Source organism: Ammospiza nelsoni, chromosome 1, assembly GCF_027579445.1.
Source record: "Ammospiza nelsoni isolate bAmmNel1 chromosome 1, bAmmNel1.pri, whole genome shotgun sequence".
NCBI lineage: Eukaryota > Metazoa > Chordata > Aves > Passeriformes > Passerellidae > Ammospiza > Ammospiza nelsoni.
The window spans coordinates 106,371,318-106,391,521 of record NC_080633.1 but is presented as its reverse complement, the minus strand read 5'-3'; the positions used below and the strand labels follow the sequence as shown (position 1 = coordinate 106,391,521).

The following is a 20,204-nucleotide window of genomic DNA, read 5'->3' as shown; positions in this document are numbered from 1 at the left end:
TCAAAGCCACTGATACCAGCAACATCTGAGAAAGTCTGATTGTAAACCAGGGAACTAATCTGTTCCTGGAAACTGGCAAAACTGTTTGTATTGACTAGGCAAAATGGGGTGAGCTAGGGAGCTGGACAGATTTGAGGATATCCATGCCTTGAGTTTTCTGATTACTTCCTGCATAATTGGGGTTTCTTTGGCTTGAGATTTTTTTGATAGTAAATATACAGGTTAGTTTAATCCCTTCAGCTTCTTGATGGTTTGAGCAGAAATTGTGTCATGAGTCTTAATGCATACCAATACTTAAGACTTGCTTTATGTCGCCAGTTTTCTAATTTAAGTGATGGAGATGTTTTTTTTGACAAATATTCCAAGCATCAAAATACACTTCCTTTTCACTTATCCTACTCTAGGTGTAGGGGATATGTTCTCCATCTTCAAGGTAGGATTCTTAAATCTGGTTCAGTGGGTTCATCTTCAGATAGTCAGCTGCACTGCCTTTTTCAACTTTTTTGTATTAACCCTTGAAATGCAGTGTCTTCTGGTGTCTACTTTGTTTTTGGTGGGTACTTTTTTTGCTGCTTTAAAGGAAATCTGCAAGTGAAATAAAATGTGTTTGGTTCAAGTTTTGGACTTCTAGAAAGCTCATCTTATTCTGACTAGACAAATCTAACTTGAGGGTTCATCTTTCCCTTTTCATTCAGAAACATCGTGTACTCCTGTTTCTCCTTCTGTATATGATAGGGGTCTGTACATTGATATATGGTTAAAGCAATGACTTCCCAGATTCAGCTTCTTTCTTTTGGCTGAGTTAAGATGTTCAGCTCTGAGTTTGTCTGGCCTGTTGTGCCTTTAGTCTCTTCTTGGAAAAATACTGGTACCTACAGTTTACATGGCACTCATGTCTCTTTGAAATAAGCTGCTGTTGTGTAGAGAGTTGAACTGTTCTTTAGCTGCTAGATGTGTCTTTGAAGATGGAAGGAATAGGAAATGTTTTGTAAACACTTCTGTGTTGCAAAATGCTTTCTTCTGTGAAGTAGGGTTTTTTTTTTACTCTGAATCTTTTCAGCTCTTAGAGAACAATACTACATTCATGTGATCTGTTTCCTTGCAAATTGTGCACACAGATCAATTTAATGTTAAAAAAACATCCTCAAATCTCTTTTTGCTTGTGTGGTATACTGGTTTAGAGTATACAGCAAATTCCTGTTTCTCTATTGCTTGTGATGTATGTTAAAATAAATTAAAAGTGACATTTATTGCTTCTTATATAAGCTCAATTTCCAGATGTAGTTAAAGAAGAAGAAAAGGAGTTGAGCATTAAGCTGTAACTAAAACATGCTTTTTTTGGCTAGAGATTTTATTCTAACTGGTAGTCTCTTGTTCTTTGCAAAAGGCAACCCCAGCGCCTGATACTTCACTTACTCTTCATTAGGCACTAACTCCAAAATCTCAGCATGTTCCCAGATTAATTCACTTTTAATGCATAAAACATAAAGCAGTAGGTATTGAGTAGCGTCACGAGTTTGGTATTGGTTGCATATAGAGTAGCAGGAGAACATAAGTGGTATGATTTTCCTTTTGCAGTGTAGCTGCTATGCGGTATCTCAAAAATTACTTTGAAACATTTGATTGTTATTAAAAACCAAAGGAGGTAGTGATCAGCTGTTGCAGACATATTGCTGATCTTAATAATTGTTTCCAAAACTTTTGTTTTTTATGATAAGCTTCCAGACTTTGAGGAAAATGGCTCACCTGTGGCCTACCTCAAAGCAGCTCACAACCAAAGGCAGTAGCAGAAGTGTAGGAAAAACTAAGTCGTGTGGGGCTGGATATGAGAATTTTCTTTGTGGAAGATGTTTGTATTTCGGCAGATGGTGAAATGAAGGAAGAAATTTCTGTTCTTTATGTGTCACAGAATAAAAGTTATTTGTTCAAAAGTAATGGGGGTGGAGCTACTATTTTAAGGTAGAGTTTGCCTTGTGATTGCTGCCTGTGCCTTTTAAGGGTATATGGGTTGTTGAAATTCTGAACTCTGTGCTTGTTTCTCCTGTTTCACCCCATTTTAGTCTTTGTGTTGAGTTTCCAGGAGATATGCTATTAGGAGGGATACTTGATTCAATGAAAGGTCTGTTTGACTGTATTTACTGTGCAAGGAATTGATAAGTTGCTGCTTTGTGGGTTATTGGTTTGGTTTTTTTTTTTTTTAATAGGATGGAGGACAGAAGAGATTTGGTGCTATTTCCTGTAATATTTGTGGAATGCTTTACACTGTGTCAAATCCGGAGGATGAAACCCAACATCTGTTATTCCACAACCAGTTCATAAGTGCTGTTAAATATGTGGTAAGAAAACCTTCTCTTTTGAAAGACATAAACAGCATCTTTTGTTTGCTCTGTACTAGTTACAAGTCATATTACATTAAGTTGTGTTTAATTAAATTATTATCACGGTAGGGCATAAATCATCCACTTAGGGAAATAAATGTTTTTAAGAGCCATGGTAGACAGGTTATATATTATGTATAAAAATAGTTAGTACAATAATGGTGTTTCATTGCCATATTATTACTTCTGCTACAATTACCTGATCTTGGGGAGGTGTGAGGGTAGTGATAGGAAAACAAAGGAATGTCACTGTTCTGAAAGTATTAAATACAGGTTTCTCTACAACCGGTGTTCGTAGCAGCAGTTGACTTAATAGTCAGATGAAGGGCTGACTGTCCTGTTTTTTTAAGTGTGTGATCTTAGAAGACTTAGAAATTACTTTTCCATTAATTATGTGTAATTTGAGGAGACACTGCCTAGGAATTCAACTGATACAATTTCATAGCATATTGAAGCTATTCTGAATTTATGAGACTGTGATATTTAAAATATGCATTTGAAAATTTCATTATATATGCTTTCTCTGAGTATCTCTCATTAAATCTCAGATTTGAAAAATTCTGTATAATTTCAAGTGTATTGTAAAATCAGCTACTTTACACTAGCTGATATTACAAGACCTGGGTAATGCCTGTTCACATGTCTGAAATCCAGAACAGAATCCACAAAGTCTATTTTCTTATCATACATGTTACCTTCAGTACTCTACACTCGAGTAGATAAGACCTCCAGGATAACTGAACTGAGGCCACCAAATGGCTGTTGGGCTACTCTTAAATCTCAAGCATACTTTTATCTCACTGTTTGCAAATATAAAGATATAACTTCATCCCTAAAGTGTTTGAAAGTCTCTGGAGAATAGTTTTGGTATTTATTCTGTCCTTGGTTAGTTTTTGCCAAATTATCTGGACATCTGGAAAGATCTCTTCTGATACACGTTAGGTACATCATTGGGTGGGACTGGGCAGAAATTGTGATGGGACTCACTACATTAAAATGGCAGCATAAAACATGTTTCCCCATTTTATTCCTGTTTGTCCTCCCTCTCCCCACCCATTCAAGTGCTTTCAGATCTTGAATGTTACCAAAGATGTAAACATAATTCACAGAAGATGATGTTTAGTTCTTTTGGACAGAAGCTCTTTGGCACATGAGTTCAGTAGCTTCATGTAGGTAAGAAGCTGCACTGAAGTTTTGGATATTTTGGAAGTTGAATGAGCTGAAATCTCACACTTGTGTGTATGTCTAGGGTAGTACATAATTAACATGAACGTGAATGAGCGGACTGCCTTAAACCAGCCATAAATAATTTCATACAGAGTTAGGTATGCTTTTAATTTGAAAAAAGCTTTCCCTATTGTTTTCTCAGTTGCTAACCATCTTCTTAAAACTTCCAACAATGTGTACTCAAGCAAATTATTTGTATAGTTCAATGAGTAAAGAGTTGTCTCTCTGTAATCTTTTGAGACTTTTGTTGTATTTTGTAGATGACTGTAGAGCCATGATTTGGATGGTTATTCTGGAATGGAAACTAGAGTAAGAGGTGAAAGAAGAACTCATAGGAGTCTTCAAATTCCCTTCTGGGTTTTTTACCCTCTTAACAATCTTAACACTGTTTTCTGCATAGATGAGTAACTTTATCCATTCTAAATAGATGAGTTTTTACCACCAGTCATTTGATCTGGAGTCACTGGTTCTTGGTTGCTAGTATTGTGACAGAAACATTCTCGCCTCCTCTTAGAAAATAACTTCAATTTAAGATAAGTCTTCTTGGCAGCGAATTAGTACACCAAGTGACTACTTGTTAATTCTTAGTCAGCCAGAAATACTGGAATGATTGCTAATTTTCCTGGTTTTGCTAGGAGGTTTTTAGTGGGGATTGTTGGAAGGATGGCTTCTGGATATTTGTATATAGCTGACTGCATTGAAATTTTAACTGTCTTCCTTGCCCTGACAGTGTTAACTGAACAGTAGCATCAGGGGATTAACTGGGAAAGTCCTGGTAACTCCTTGGTTAGGCATCCTGGTCCAGGAACACGTGGTCTCAGTGACCTTGACGTGTTACTTTTTAGGTCTCCAGACAGTCTTTATAGTTAATATGTTTGGCATTACTTGTGATTCAGAGGCCATTCTAAGGGATTTTATAAGTATTTGTCATTCTCTTGTCATTCACATTCTCCATGCCATATGATGTCCCAGTCTGACTGGAGAAAACTTTTCTCAGTTTTTTCTCCCTTTTAAGCATCTCTTGTTGTGGGCTTAGTAGTTCTATGATTCATTTCACAGACTCAAAAAAAGTAGGTCTGTATACATTGTCATTCTAGACCTCCTTGCTGTGAACTGTGAAAATGGACATTATTGTTAGTGTCTTTCCCACCTGCCTGGAGGTGCTCTGTAGGTTTTTAAAAAAAGTCTTGAGTAGCCAGAAGGTAGTTTGCATATAAATAATAAATTACTTATCTTCAACAAAATACAACTTTGTTCGGTGGGTTATTTTAAAGGCCTGTCTTACTCCTTATAGTAAAAAAATCTGTTTAGATCTCTAGAAATACCATGGTGACCCCAGAAGAGGGACAGGCTAACAAGGAATTAGTATTGGATGCTTACTTTGTCGTGGGTGTCTGTTAGAGATGTTAAGGTAATTGTAGGCCTTGTGTGTAGAGAGGAAATTTGACAAGTGTAATGACAATTTCTAAATTTGAGAAGATTGGCAAGGATTGTTTTCCTAAGGGTGACATTTTCTATTAATAGAAGCATGCAGAATAAATTTGCGAGCAGATAAGATGGCCAAGGATAGTGCTGGAGCAGGAATGAGAGATGTCCCCAGCTGCAGACAAATGGAGCAATGTGTCTCAATTTCCTCTGGTTTCAGACATCTGAAAGTCTCCAGACAGACAAATGATGCCATTCTAGTGTTTGTGTGTGTGTGCACTGAGCAGTGATGTACACATCAGGTGTTAGCTCCAGCAGGATGGGCAGCTCTGTGGGATGGATAAATGATTCAGTTTTATAAAATTATCTAGCTGTGATACTGCACTGTATCAATTCTGCATCCTCTCTCTGATACCACGTGGGATCAACTTAGTATTTCTGCAAAATACTTTTGTAAGAACAAGGCATTTTTAATGGTGTTCTGAAGTTGCAAAACCTTGTTAGTAAATGCCTGTGGATTCAGGTGTCATATGTGATTGCAGTTAATGTGTTTGTATTTCAAGCTCATCTTCTTGGTTAAAAATATCTTGAGCTTAAGAAAATGGGGGAAACTTATTTGGGCTGTGTAATCTTGATAAGTTTATAGCTATTCTGCTGTAACTGTACCTAAGTTAGTCTCTGAGCTTCGTAGGATTCTCACATTTAAAGAAAAGCAATATTTGACTTCTTGGCATCTGAAGTTAATAGGATATTTGGATTGAAGGTGATGCTGAACTTCATGTTATCTTAGAAGATTTCATACTTGTCTTGATTTGCATTAATTCCAAAAGTAGTGTATCTGTATAACATAAAAATAATGTTACAAATGAAGTTCTTACCATTAAATTCTTCTGTGAGAAGTTTTAATAGTTTAGAAGTTATATCCAAGGATCTTAATGTGTTTTGCAGTCAAAAACTCATTCTCTACATTCCATGCCTAGGAAGGAGAGGCAGAATATCTGTACTTGTCAGGAAGAATAACGCAGCAGACCCATTTCTCTGCTGCAAATTGTCAAAGACAATAGTTTACAAAATTTCACACTAGACTTCATTACTAGGGAAAAAAAATCATAAATACTTTTTGTAGTGAAGATCAGGAATTATACAGTATTAACCATGTTTTCCTCAGTATTTTTGAGGCAAAAAGCTTTATAAGAAAAAAACACTGATTTTTTAAATCTTTTTGTGTTTGGTTGAGAAACAGTGAGTACAGAAAAGCCAGAACTAGCATAAACAGAAAGGCATCAGCATTGCTGTATCATTTCCTACTCATATGTAAGAATTTCTAAAAACTTAGGAAATTCATGGAAAGCAGGCTATCACATCTGCTAACTTACACTTTTAAAGACAAATCTACATCAGATATTATTTTAAACTATAAGCAGAACATAACTCATGAAAATAGCAGGTGCTTCTCTCTATTGCCCTTTTTGTAATGATGTCTTTTGTACTCCTAAGCAGCCTTTATTCGTGTTTGAACTGGGAGGAAGTTAGAGGTAGACTGGGAAGGAGCTAACAGTGCATTGCAGAGTTGCCTTACTTTCTCAAGCAGTTACAAATACTTGTAGGATCAATAGTCCCAACATGGAGAGAGGAAGGGGTTGCTGCAGTGCTTACACACCCCCTTGCAGCACCAATCTGCCCAGCTGTGGTAAAGGGTCTCTTCCTGCCTTGCTGCTGCTGGCTGGAGGTCATCTGTTATTGGGCACAGACTTGCAGCATCAGGGATGAGTGCTGTAATCATCTGCTTTTACTCCAGAACACGTGTACTTGCAGAACGTGTTTCCCTGTGAGAGAGTAGCTTCCCTTTTAACTTCTTTGCTCATCACAGGAGACGTGTAATAATGGGCATCTGATTTAACAGTAAATAAGTCTTAATGTCCTAAAGTAATGTCAATTAAAAGTAAAGGCAAAGCAGTTTTTCTGTCATTGCAGTAGAATACTATATATTGCAGACATAAGACTTCTGTTTCTTAATCTACTGAGATGTTCTTGTTATCTGCCTGCTGAAAGAGTCCCACTGTAGTTCTCAATGATTGAAATACCTTGCAGACTGTAGTATTTTAGTAGTGTTAAAACTGTGGGGGATTGGTTAAAAACTGTTAATAGGTGTGTTTAGGGAAATGATTTTCAGACCACATGAGAATGCTGACACTAAAGCATATTTTGTGTACTGTAAATATCCAATAGGATTAGTCCCAGCTGCGGCTGTAGCACTTTCCCTTCAGTGTTATAATATCACAGAGTTGTGACCAGTCTTGTGCATTGCTTCCATGGTTTAAAGGAAGCAAAACTCTGCAATAAGGTGCAGATGAATATATAAAATCATAGTTTTTCTTTATAACATTATTAGAGCTTCATATGACTTTAAAGGCTCAATATGGCTGTAAAACAGCTTCACTAAAAATCTGGATGAGCTTAGGCTTTGCAGAAACTTTTTGGAAAGCTGCATCTAAAAGATGCATTTCTGAATTCCAAAATACTTCCATTTAGAAACGACCCCTCCTGTGAATATCATCAGTCTCCGTATTATACAGATAATTTATGAAGATGAACAGGTGGACAGTAAGGAAAATAATGAGTCCTATACATTTGAGAACCAATTATTGCATTTTTACAGATTTTTAGACTTGTGCTTATATACTGTTGCTTAAAGGCATAAATACTATGATGTTGGGAAGTGTTGTATTCTTTATTTGATTTCGTTTTGTGGAAATACTTGGCTATACTATTAACAGGATACCTTAAAGTGAAATTAGTGTTGAATTTTCTTCATTAATCTTGTGGCAGTCTGGATGCTGTAATGGCAGGATTATCAAACAGATTGCATTTATATCCTGAATGATGATTTAAAATAAGCTGTAAAAAGCTCTTGCAGAGCAAACAGGTAGCCAAAAGGCAGAAAAAGACAAAAATTTGAGAGAGGTAAGGTTTGAGGTTGGAGAGTAGGAATCTTTCCCTGATTTTTGATGCCTTTCCTGATGACAGTCTCAAGAAGCATTTTACAATCCCACAAATTACACTTTCCTGCTCCCCTAAATATGATGACACTGCTGTTTACTGCCCTTTGTGTTAAGCCCATAATATAAATAAATTCAAGTAGGATCTTGATTTGTTCAGTTATTGCTGAGAAGAAAAGCAGACAGGATTAAAATGGTGTCTGTGTTGCGATGATTGCCGTGCTGGGTGCTAAACTAATACTTAAATAGTTTCAGGGCTAGCAGCAAGTAGATACATATCTCAAATTTTTCACTTCATGTGCTACTTGGGGTAAGGGAGTAAAATCAGTATGAATAAAATGAGGTGCAGATCAAGTCTTACAACACTGAAGTTTACCATTTTTTTTGTGGTAGTATATATGGCATTCATGTAGTGCCAAATTCCATTGCTTGGTCTTCAGTCGAACATTATTTTACGGGAAGGTGCAGATTTCAATGAGAATCACTCCATCAGTATTGTTTCTTCAAAGACTTTTTTATTTAAAGTTGCTTTGAAGTAAGACTTGTAGATCAGCCTTTTTAGTGGCTGAAGTTACTTCTGCATTCAATATTTTTAGGTCCCCTCAAAGCAACTTGAGTTCTAATATCTACCAGTCCCATCTTGCTAGATTTAAGTGGCTTTTTTGTTTTGTTTTTTTCCATGCAGGTACTGCTCATTATTCACCACGAGTGTGGATCTGAAGAAGAGTTAATTACCTCTATTTTTTTGAGTATGTTTATACTTCAGATACACACAACGTAGTCTCCTTCCCTATTAGATTCTTAGAAGGTAGTTATAAATTTTTTTCTAGTATCCTTCTTGTGGCTTTAACAATTATGATCAGTAACAAAATAAACTATTCCTTACATTTTGGGCAGCTGCATGCCAATCAGTTCACTTAGAACCTCCTGGAGGTCTTTCGCATGCCAGACTTTTAAAACTGAGTGTGTATTTGTGGAGGTAACTATGTTAAAAAGAAATCTTCTAATAAAACTTAGGGCTTTCTCATTCACTGGACTTCAAAAAATAAGTATTTACATGGTTTGGAAATCAGTTATGTGAGCTGAATTTGTTAGTTCTGTTCTAAAATTGAGTTTACTCTGCACTTCTGGGGGAGAATCTAGTTGGGAAATTGTAAGATTCTTTCACATTGTTTTTAGATATAGTTAGGTTACTGTATAAATTATTGTATAAATAATATTTTATCTGTTATGCATATTTTAAAAGGCTAGATGAAGTTTACTTCTCTAGCAAAGCAACTGCTAAATTCTGAGAAATCTGCATAAATTCAGTGTCTAGAACAATAATTTGCCACTTCTGTTTGTAAAAGTACATCGTGTATGTGATTTAGATAAGTGTTTGTTTTATTTAGGGTTGGAAAAAGGAGAGAATCTTGGCTGAATATCCTGATGGGAAGATAATAATGGTTCTTCCTGATGACCCGAAGTATGCACTTAAAAAGGTATGGTGAGAAGGACTGGACTTGTATGTCTTGCTTTGCTTGATGTTTTCATATAAGTAATGAGAATGTTCATGGAAAATTTTGTGTTAATTACATGTGAACAGTTGAAATTGGACTCAAAACTGCAGTGGCTCTGTTCCCTTTTCCCCAGAAGGTCAGGTACCTCACTCTTAAGCACTGCTGGTTTCTTCATAGAGAGGCTGGGCCTGGGCAGGGGTGGGAAGAGCATCAGCCAACTGACTTCTTAAAGTTTGGGGTTGGTTTGTTTTAAGTATGCTTGCAGAATGTCTGACAGATATTTTATGTAATATAAACTTCCTGTTTTATTTAAATGCAGTGAAATTTATTAACTTTATAACATAGCACAAATGTAGCACCATTCTCTGGGTGACTTTCTGATAAAAACAGAATTATGTGGAAAGCGGCCTTAAAGTCATCTAGTCCCTTGCCATGTCCAAAGCAGAATTTGTTCTGATTATGATGCATCTGACGACTTTCTAAAAATTCTACCACTAAATGTTTGTCTGACCTCTTCAGACTGTATTACAGTGCTTTGCTGACCATAACATTAGGATGAATGTCTGTCTTAACAGAATCTCCATACTGCAATTTAAGCTCATTAGTACTAATCATTCTGCCACAGCTAAAGAAAACATTCTTCTTTTCCTCGTGGCAGCCGATTTTTTGTGCCTGAACAAACTGATTTTTTTTTTAGCTTAGGGAGATTGACTGGATGTGCTGGTTTTTTTAGTTTATACTCCTAAATAATGTATTTTAGAGCTCCATTCATTATCATGCTCTCTTCTAGCTAATCTCCATTTGTGCCATGACTCGTGTCTTCCCTGAAGCTCTAAAACTGGTCCCAGCACACTAATGGGAACTTAAAGCAGTTGGTACTTCAGTGTCCTGCTGGCTAACCTGTTTTCATACATCTGAAAGTGTCATTTCACTGTAGCCTGGCACTGACTCAGCTTAGCTGGGGATTTGCTGTGGCTAATGGGGACTTTTTACAGTATCCCTGTCACAGGGTCACAGAATAGTTGAGGTTGGAAGGCACCTCTGGAGGCTGAATGGATGCCCAAGACAGCTCTTGCTGCTGGTGTGGCTGTAGCAGGTTTCTTTAGTCTAAGTTACTGAATTAAAAAGAAACTACAGATTTTCACATTTGATGCAGATAAGTTTATTCTTTAAGTTTTATTTTTCTTGTGGGATTCCCCTAATTTTAGTACATTAGTTGTACATTCATTTTTAATATAATGGCTGCAGAAAAAGAAGGAAGACTGTAGCAAATTGTCATTTAGGAACAGAGTTCTCTCTAGTTCTGTGTAGCTGAAGTTGATAGAATCTTACAGCTGTCAAAACCATGGGTGCCTGATCTCAAGAATAGTTTTACTTGGTGTTTCAGATAATAGGATGTGTCATTAAATGATTAGTGCCTGAAGGTGAGAAAATAGAGAGTAATTCATACCTGTTAAAATTTATTTTTAAAGCATTTTAACACAGCTTTCTTTACTGTGTGGGTGCCTGTTTATTGGAACAGATTGCCCAGAGAGGGTTTGGAGTCTCCCTCACTGGGGATATTCAAGCACTGTCTGGATGCAATCCTGTGCCTTGTGCTCTGGGATGGCCCTGCTTGAGCAGGGAGGTTGGACCAGATGTGGTACCTTCCAACCTGACCTGTTCTGTGATTCTGTGAAGCAGCATCAGTAATTCTCCTTGTGCATTTCTGCTGTAACTACAACTTGCCTTCAAGAAGCCTATGCCATTTAATACTCCATAGGTGAGGGCACCTTGTTTGTCTTACAGGAGATGAGGGATGTTAGAGGCTGTTCCAACATCCAGATGTAGGTTCAGGAATGCCTCAGTAAAATATAAGCTCATGCATAAGCTTTCATTTATGTTCATGCTGGTGTTTGTCTATTTCTTCTAAACTTGCTAATACTAAACAAAATTTTATTTTTAGTTTCAGTTGCTCTTTGAAAATCAGTGGAGGAGTAAAAAGCTGAAGGAAAGAGAAAATAGTTACTCCTTTAAAACAAATGCCTGTATTTTCTACCTGCCTTGGCACTGTGCCTCTGGTATCTGCTCAAAACCCTTAATGGATTAGTTCTTTCAAGACTTCAAAAATAACAAAAAATCCTAAACTGCTTTAACTTTCCTTGGCGATCTAATTGACTTCTAAAATATCAGAGCTCACAGTTTGATTATCTGCATTCTCTCTATTAGCCTTTGTCTAGTGAAGTTTGGACTTAATGGAAGCTGACTGAGGGTCTCTACTCCTCCTATTTCCAGACCAGTATTGTGGAAGCAACATTTATGCAGATGATGTGTTGCAGGTTACTTGGGCTGATCCTTAACTTTTGGAATAGATTTCAATATTCTAGATACCCTAATACATTTCTGCAAATCTGTGATTTTAATGGAAATTTATAAAAATGTGCATTTAGATGTGTTTCTTATACAGCATTTACAATTATTTTGACAGGTTGAAGAAATCAGAGAAATGGTAGACAATGACTTGGGATTTCAGCAAACTCCTCTCATGTGCTACTCTAGAACTAAAACTCTTCTTTTTATTTCGAATGACAAAAAAGTCATTGGCTGCTTAATTGCAGAACATATCCAGTGGGTAAGTGATTGAATTGGAGAAAGATAATCTATGTCAGTGCTTAATAACTGTTTTACACAGCAAATTATTATTCTGTGTGTGCCTGTTCCACAGAGGAAGAGACTGGGTGGTTGGACCATTCTGAAATGTGGTTAGTCAGTTTTGTGTCGTTGACACTGAGCAGAGACACACAGATGGTGTCACACTTGGCTCAGACCTCATAATTTAAAAACTTGATATAGCTGAGGGGTGAAATTTTTCTTCCTCTGCTGTTACACAGCTCTGGCTTTGCTCTTGCTTGTCAACAAGCAGGTTCAACTCCCTACCCAGCAGAAATCCAACATGGATGAAAGAGTGGATGTTCTGTATGATTGAGTTGAATCACCACAGGGTCAAACAGCTCCACAGGAAATAAATGCAGAGGACAAAACTGCACTGGAAGGCAGTACAAGAGGTCATTGTAGTGCTAATCACTGATGTTACATAATCTGTCTCTTCATTCCAAAGTGTATTGTTTTCTATTGTCCCTTGGGAGTATCAGACAACAAGCAAAACAGTCCTAGCCAAAGCCAGAGAAATTGATGCAAACACTTTAATACAGGTAGTAATAAGGTTTGGATTATTTGTTGCTGTTATTTTAAGTGAGAGAAACTTCAGAGGGTTTTTTCTTTATTTAATCTTTTATAATTTTCTTGATTTTTGGAACTGTTATGAGAAATTAAATGAGATGCAAAAATACAGTCTTTTTGGTAAAGCATTTTAGCAGCCAAGTGTGTTTAACTGAAATAAATTAAACATTAATTCTTCAGTCATTAGTGATGCTTTTATAAAGTGACTAATGTTTTTTACATCATCTGCAGGGCTACAGAGTTATAGAAGAGAAGGTTCCAGAAATCAGTTCAGAAAATGAGAAAGTGATATTTGAGAGACAGAAAGCATGGTGCTGCTCAACTTCTCCAGAGCCTGCGATCTGCGGGATCAGTCGGATCTGGGTGTTCAGCATGATGCGCCGCAAGAAGATCGCTTCTCGCATGATAGAGTGTCTCAGGTGAGAGGGCAACATTCCTCAGCCACACGTGGTTTACACACAACTCCCTGCAAGACACTGATTGTTATGCCTATCCCAAGCTTGTATTTTCAAGCTGCTGGTGCTACTGGAGATACGGATTTGAGCACAGTTGACAGTTCCAGTATTAGGGGGGTTCAGTAACTAATGTCAGTACTCTACAGTCGTTTGTCTTTCGCAGAAATCTTTGAGTGTAAATTGTAACAAGTCACCCTGGCAGACTCTGGGGGAAATTCCTCCACAGTAATTATGAGTAAAGGACACAGGACTGTCTTTGGTCCAAGTGTGAGATTACCCATGGACTGGGACCCAACCATTGGCTGATTGTCCATTACTTAGAGGTAGCAAGATGGAAGCAACAGAGACCCAGTGCACCAAACTATTGGGTGTAGTCTGGTGGTTCCAGCTGTTGTTATGTTTTAGCTCTTTTATGTATACTCAGGTTCACTGAACCTTCTGGATATTTTCAGTTTCCATGGAGCTTTAGTAGCTAGTGGTGAGTGTATTCCAGCTGAATGTTTGAGTCCATAAAAAGGACTCAAACATCTGTGCTATTGTCTAGATAAATGTTAAAATGTTGAATCTCCAAACCTTAGGTTTCTTTCCAAGAAGTTTAAATGTCAGTTCTGAGTAATGGCAAGAACTGCTCGAATCTTAACGATGGCTGGGCTGTCAGGTTTGTGCTCGCCTCATCTTTTTGGAGTTTCTAGAACGGCTACTGCTGCCTCTGCCAGTCCTCACCCCCTTGGGTATTTGGAAAGCTCAGCAAAGCTGTTTTGCCCTGCACAATTCATCTTGCCCAGCTGGTGGAGCAAATCATGATCAGATCATGTTTTGGCTGACCTATTAACAGTAAAGCTGTATTTCCAGAAGTGTATTAACTTGATGATTTGCTTATGTTTTTGGCAGATTTTTAATAGTGTGTTCTGTAGCTTCCTAGAAACTATTTCTAAAGGAAAGATTTCTCTTCCAAAATGATGCTGAAGTTACTTCCTCAGCTACAGCCCTAAAGGATCTTTAGAATAAATTTTGATGACCTGTTGCAGATAGTGAGGCCTCAGTTTTCCTTGTTACTGTGCACAGCACCTCCCCTTTTGCTGTGCTCTGCTGCTTGTTTGGCCTTCCATTAGCTCACTGCTGTATTCACTAAAAAGTTTTGCATTATTTTGGTGCATTATTGGTTTGTAGGAAGGTCTGATAAGCTCTAGAGCTGGTGTTGATGAGGGAGCCTAGGAAGTTACAGAAGGCAAAGGAAAGGAGTGAGACTTGCTTTGGGATGGCAGTAAGCACTTACATCTGCTCAGCTGCCTAAACCTAAACATTTTCCATAGCAAAAGGTACTTGGAATGGGATAATTTTGGTAACCAGCTAAATCCTGACTTCAAAATGTTGAAGGCATCATAACAGACTGAAGTTCATTTTGAGAATGTCTGCCCCATTTCACTCAGGCTATCACAGTACTTTGGAGTCACAGAAATCCACTTGGCCTTAGCCTTGCAAAATCATCTTCCTGAACACATGAAAGAGAAGAGAATAAAGCTGGTAGTAATTAAAAAGGATTTTGGTCTTTCTGTCTTTTCCTCAGTATTTAATGGTGATGTCCATATGAGTGAAGCTCCTACTTGCTTTTCAAGTACATTTCTGGTTATTTTATAGAAACTAAAGAACTTAAGTCTAAAGGGAGTTTCTTCTGTTTCTAAGGATAAAATAACACCTCCCTTTAAGACCAGTTGAGGTCTTAAACCCTGAATTCGGTTTTCTAAAATGGCTCACACAGCCAGCCAGGGAATTAGAATGCTATCACTTGATTCCCATTCTCCTTTCAAATAAGACTAAAACATACAGGAAATACTCTTCATGAACAAGTTAATTCTTTTTGTACAGTTAATTACTGAATGTGTATTTAGAAATTATGCCTTGGGGTTGGTCCCTTGAGGCCCCTCCATAAGCACCCCAACTTGATTAATAGCTTGTTTTCATACCAAGTGATTGTAGGCGCAGCCCTAGTGTTCTCATTTCTGTTAAAAAATCTTTGGAATGAATTCCAACTTTTTATTTTAAACTCTGGATTTGAACTCTTGATGTAATTGTTCTGTACAAATATTCCTTCTAAAACACCAGACCCTTGTAAAACCCTCTCCCAGAGCAAGTGGTCCTTCTTGCTCTTTGGAAGGGGGAGATAAATCCTGTGAATAGACCCATCTCCTCATAACAGAACTTCTTCCTTTTGAGTGTCTGTGCCGCTTAATTAATGGTTTGTCACCTAATAGCATAAATATTTTTCATGATTCTCTGAGGGTAATTATCATCTTTTATTTTTTCCTTTTCCTTTTTTTTAAACAGGAGCAACTTCATATATGGCTCATACTTAAGCAAGGAAGAAATTGCTTTCTCTGACCCCACTCCTGATGGAAAGCTCTTTGCAACACAGTACTGTGGCACTGGCCAGTTCCTGGTGTACAACTTCCTCAATGGACAGCACCAGACTTAACTGCTCTGCAGGAATCCCATTTTTATTGGAGACTTCTGCCAAACTGCATGGAGTGGGTGCAGACCTTCAGCAGAAGCCAGGGCCATTTTTATTACAGTGAACTCAGGACTGGTAACAACCAAACGGTTGTACTATTTTATTAAAATTGTAAACAATGCAGTAATAGGCTAACTTTGTTTTTTTAAAAGAAAGATATTTTATTAACTTTTACAAAAGTTTGATTGTATTTTATCTAGTTATTCATGTTTACATGCAGCAGAAAATTGTTCATAGTGGACTGTAAACTAATGCAAAGACTATAGTCTGGCTGACGAGTACATGCTGAAGTTCTTACTGAGGTGATATACCAGTGCTTCCCAGTGCTGGAGCGCTGGGCTCCTGCCCCAGCTCCCACTACCAGCACTTGTCTGACAGAGTTCCAGGCTGTGCCCAGTGGAACTGGGGCAGGAGGTGTGGGCAACCACCCTCACAGGCTGTACGGTGCCTTCCAGGGTGCCCCTGCACCCTGCTCCCTGGCAGCAGCATTGGAATCCTGATGTGGCCCCTGTCCCCTTCTCCCCCAGATTAGTTTTGGAGTTAAAGGTGGAATGAAAAGCCCAAGGACTGGTGTACTCGTCATTCTTCAAGTATTGTACTGAGTATATACCTTTGTTAGTGGACTTCACTTTGATACTTGTCACTCCTTCATAAATCTCTCCTCTTTCAAAGGGTTTGTATGTTGAAAAACTGCTGTGGCCTTTCTTGATCTGTACATAATGTAGATAGATTAAAAATAAAATACTTGATAGCTTTTTTAAAGTTATTCTGTATAATACTAAGTGTGAATGAATCTTCAGTGTATTTCATATTTTTCTTGGCGGGAAAAAAATAACATGCTGATGCTCAATGCCCCCAGGAGCTCTGGATCAAGACCATCCTGGTACAAGGTTTATAGTGAGGTGAGTGGGGGGGCCTTCAGTCTTGAGTAACAGTTTAAAGCCCTAATGGAAGATGGGAAAGATTTAGCTAAGGTTAAACTTAGCATTTGTTTCCATTTTGGAACCTGTGTGCAGTCAGGATGTGCTTGTTCATGGTGTGCTGTCCTTGGTCTAGAGCTAAAGCAAAGACCTGCCACCACATCCCAAACAATGCTCAAGAGTACTTAAAGCTGGAGTAGCAGAACAGTGCTGGATTCTGGGCTGCAGAGGCTGTTTGTTTCCAAGCTGCCATATGTGATTTTTGGGGACTGTGAGCAGCCTGTAAAGAGCTTTGTCAGAAAAGTGGTGCAGGTGCACAGGAACTCTAGAAGTGATCCTCTGTGGTGGGCTCAGAAAGGAAGAGCAGGACCCATTAAGAGAGAGGTAGTCTGGAATGGTAACTTAATATATTCAAATTTAATGAAAGCACATTATAAACATACCATAGCCACAACTTCAGACAGTTTCAGTTCATAAACAGTAACATGAGGTAGACTGACTAGTGAAGCTAGATTCACCAAGTTTTTGGTTAAGAAAACTTTACACTAGGAAAGCAATGTTTTTAACCCTCTTCCAAAATTCACAAAAAGCAATTACATAAGTTAAGCAAAAAGCATCTGCATATGATTCTTTAAATCTTAGTTTACATTCAGTTTTAACCTGTGAATAGACAAGAACATCTACAGGTAAAATATAACGCTGGCCAATTTTCATACATTCATAAGAATGGCCTTAATGGCAAGGCTTAAAACCAAAATGGAATAGCAATCATGTGCCTGTCAACCAAGGGTCTCCTTGCCAGGAATTCACAGGCAGCCAGTTTAAAGTGTTCCATGGGACAGGCCTGTGCTGTTGGGGCTGGTGTAGTGCACTGTGGCCACAGTGTTACCAAAACTTGCTTCCGTAGGGGACAGCACTAAGGAAATGGGTTTAACTATTAGCTGGTAAAGGCAGGCAAATACATTGATTTTCTAAATGCACTCTCAGCCCTCAGGACAATTTTGCTCTGCTCCACCAGTGGGCTAGCTCCTCCTGGTAGTCTCAGCACCTGGAATTTTAAGAACTTAGTGCAAACATCAAATACACGAACAAAAAGGAAACCATTTTTGAACATGTAATACCTGACACTTTTCTACACCACGCTAAGACTGGGGGCTGGCCTTAAGCCCTATGGCAAAACCAGAGCTACTGGAATACATTCAGGCATGTAGCAAACGCTGCAAGAATCATCTTGTATATCCCTACATCTTCCCTGTGTTAAAATAGGTAAGGCAGGTTGTATCTGAAGGAAAATAAAAATAGATTTACTGAAAGGAGGGGTTGTTCATGTGAAATTTGCTAAATTTACAGCATCAGAAATAATGCTACATCAACGCAGACATATGCAAACCATTTTACTTTGGCCTCTGTCAAATATATTATGTTTATTCATCTGTAAACATCTCTTCGCAAGATAAAAAAAGTTGCTTAATTAACACTATGCCTTAAAAAAAAATGCAGCTTTGGCAGGTCCTTCTGCAATGACTGCAAGTCAGGTATAAAGATGCATTAATTTCATTGCTTTTTTGGGGAGTAAATTCATATTCCTGAATAGCCTTTAAGAACACTTGGCATTTTTCTTATTGATAGAGGGGGTCACGATGTGCAGAAGGACAATTGTTGGGAGGTGTGTGTGCAAACCTCAGTGAGACAACACCTGCTGAGTGGGAGGGGAACAGAGCCCTGCTGCTTCCACCTCTGACAGCCAAATGCTACAGCATTGAGTTAGTTCTGGAACACCTTCACAAGGAGCAGTATTGCAGCTGGAAATACAACTGTGTGTGGCTGCTGCAGAGCCAGTGTTTATAGAGGTACGTGGATGATGGTTTCAAGTGATGTGGTCACACATCTCTGCTGCTGGAGAATCCCTCCTGAGCAGTCCCAGCTCCCTGGGATTTCTCCTCTGCTCCCCCCCTTGGAGCTACTGTGGAATACTTTGTTTCTCTTGGGTCCAGCTCAGGCACTGTTACTCTCCTGCACATTTCTTGGTGTGTTGCTTCATACAGGTACAACTCAGACCTGATCTCAGCTCTGCAGCCAGCTGGAGTTGAGTGTAAAGGAAACGGAGAGGGAGTTGCAGGCAGTCAGTCCACCACAAAGGCACCGGATGAACAGGAGGATGCATTTCCATACACAAAGAGGGATGGACTGCAAGTTTCCAAAAGCTCTGAGGAGAGTGAGAAACTGAGGGTGAATTGCTGGGAAGTTACTCTGGCCTCTAACTGAAGAGAGAGCAGCTCTGAGAAGCCTTTTGCTTTGGGCCCTGGAGCTGAGGAGGGGGTGCCTGCTGGGGCAAAATACCATTGCTGAGGGTGCACAGTGCCTGCCATGCATTTGCCCATTTGTTCAGGTTTAAGTAGTAAACTTCGAACACCTGTGGAAATTTTGCCAAAGACAGTTTCAATACATACACAATTACAAATTTTAAACTAACACTGCACAGAGAACAAGACTATTCCTCGTAATACAAATATCTACTTTATATTGTAGTTTCAAACCCCTGAGTATTCCTGTACCACAGCACAGAGCTGAAGAGACATGGTGGGCTCTCCACCTATCTTCGATAAATTCCACATGCTAGGGTAACACATTCAAGCTTACAGCTGCAAGAGGGGAGCAGCTTCTTCCCCTAACTCAGCTGAATATAAAAAGGATTCTTCTTTGACAAAACAACATCCTCTTCCCAGATCCTACAGCTTGGTTGGCTGTGTGATTGGTGTCGGTGGTTGTGAATGATGTGAAAATAAACTGGAATCCAGGATCTTTTAAATCATAACTGATGTGGTAATTTTACCCCAAAGAATAAAGCTACTTCAGAATGTGGGGAATCCTTTAGAGCAGTCAAGATAAATATTGGTTGCACTTTGCTCCACAGTGATTGTACTTTTTAAAAAAAAAGTTCTTTTTTTTTTCTTTTGTTAGCAGTGTCTCAGCAAAGCTTATATGTGGCGTCCCGTAAGGAAATAGAGTGGTTCATCATCACTACTGTTTGCAGTTTGAAACTCATCCCGAAGTCGGAACTGCCACTCATCCTCCAGCTCCAAGCGGACTATTGTCTGCCGTAGTGAGCTTCTGTCTTGGCATATGACACACAGGGTGGCACCTTCAATTGAAAAGCACGTTAGATTCTCAAGGTACAATAACAACTCATTTCCTTCATTGATTTTCCTAAGATATTTTAAAGAAATCTCTGCTGCTAAGGAGGAAAAAAGTAGTATTAGCGATATCACCATCAGCCAGTGCAGGCTCAGATCAATCCTTTGAGCCTCAGGACAGAAATGAATGTGTCCATTTGCAGGAAGGCACAGACACGGAGAAGCCAGCATGGTGTGGGATGTGCTTTGGATCACAGGATGTCACTGCCTGACAGCAGTGTTAGTATCATCAACTGCAGCAGACAGAACATTAACTAGGTCTTTAAATTACTACTGATAATTAAGCCCAAATAATAAAGCCTACTTTTCTGTTTATTTCATAGGACATTTGGGTTTGTAGAAGGTCAATGATGAAATTCTACAAAGCCAAACCAGTCTC

At 38.6% G+C, this 20,204-nt stretch overlaps 2 protein-coding genes across 2 annotated transcripts in view; one reads left to right on the top strand and one right to left on the bottom strand.

Annotated features, from left to right (window-relative positions):
* Positions 1–16,477, top strand: part of ESCO1 (establishment of sister chromatid cohesion N-acetyltransferase 1) — a 32,833-nt gene extending 16,356 nt beyond the window's left edge. Inside the window, exons 8-12 of the mRNA XM_059487034.1 lie at positions 2,205–2,336; positions 9,421–9,510; positions 11,996–12,139; positions 12,979–13,166; positions 15,528–16,477. Coding sequence (XP_059343017.1) covers positions 2,205–2,336; positions 9,421–9,510; positions 11,996–12,139; positions 12,979–13,166; positions 15,528–15,675 — 702 coding nt within the window. The 3' untranslated portion in view covers positions 15,676–16,477. The remainder of the gene's footprint in view (positions 1–2,204; positions 2,337–9,420; positions 9,511–11,995; positions 12,140–12,978; positions 13,167–15,527) is intronic.
* Positions 16,478–17,028: 551 nt separating this feature from the next.
* The window catches only part of GREB1L (GREB1 like retinoic acid receptor coactivator), a 65,251-nt gene continuing 62,075 nt past the window's right edge, over positions 17,029–20,204 (bottom strand). Inside the window, exon 33 of the mRNA XM_059486513.1 lies at positions 17,029–19,773. Coding sequence (XP_059342496.1) covers positions 19,610–19,773 — 164 coding nt within the window. The 3' untranslated portion in view covers positions 17,029–19,609. The remainder of the gene's footprint in view (positions 19,774–20,204) is intronic.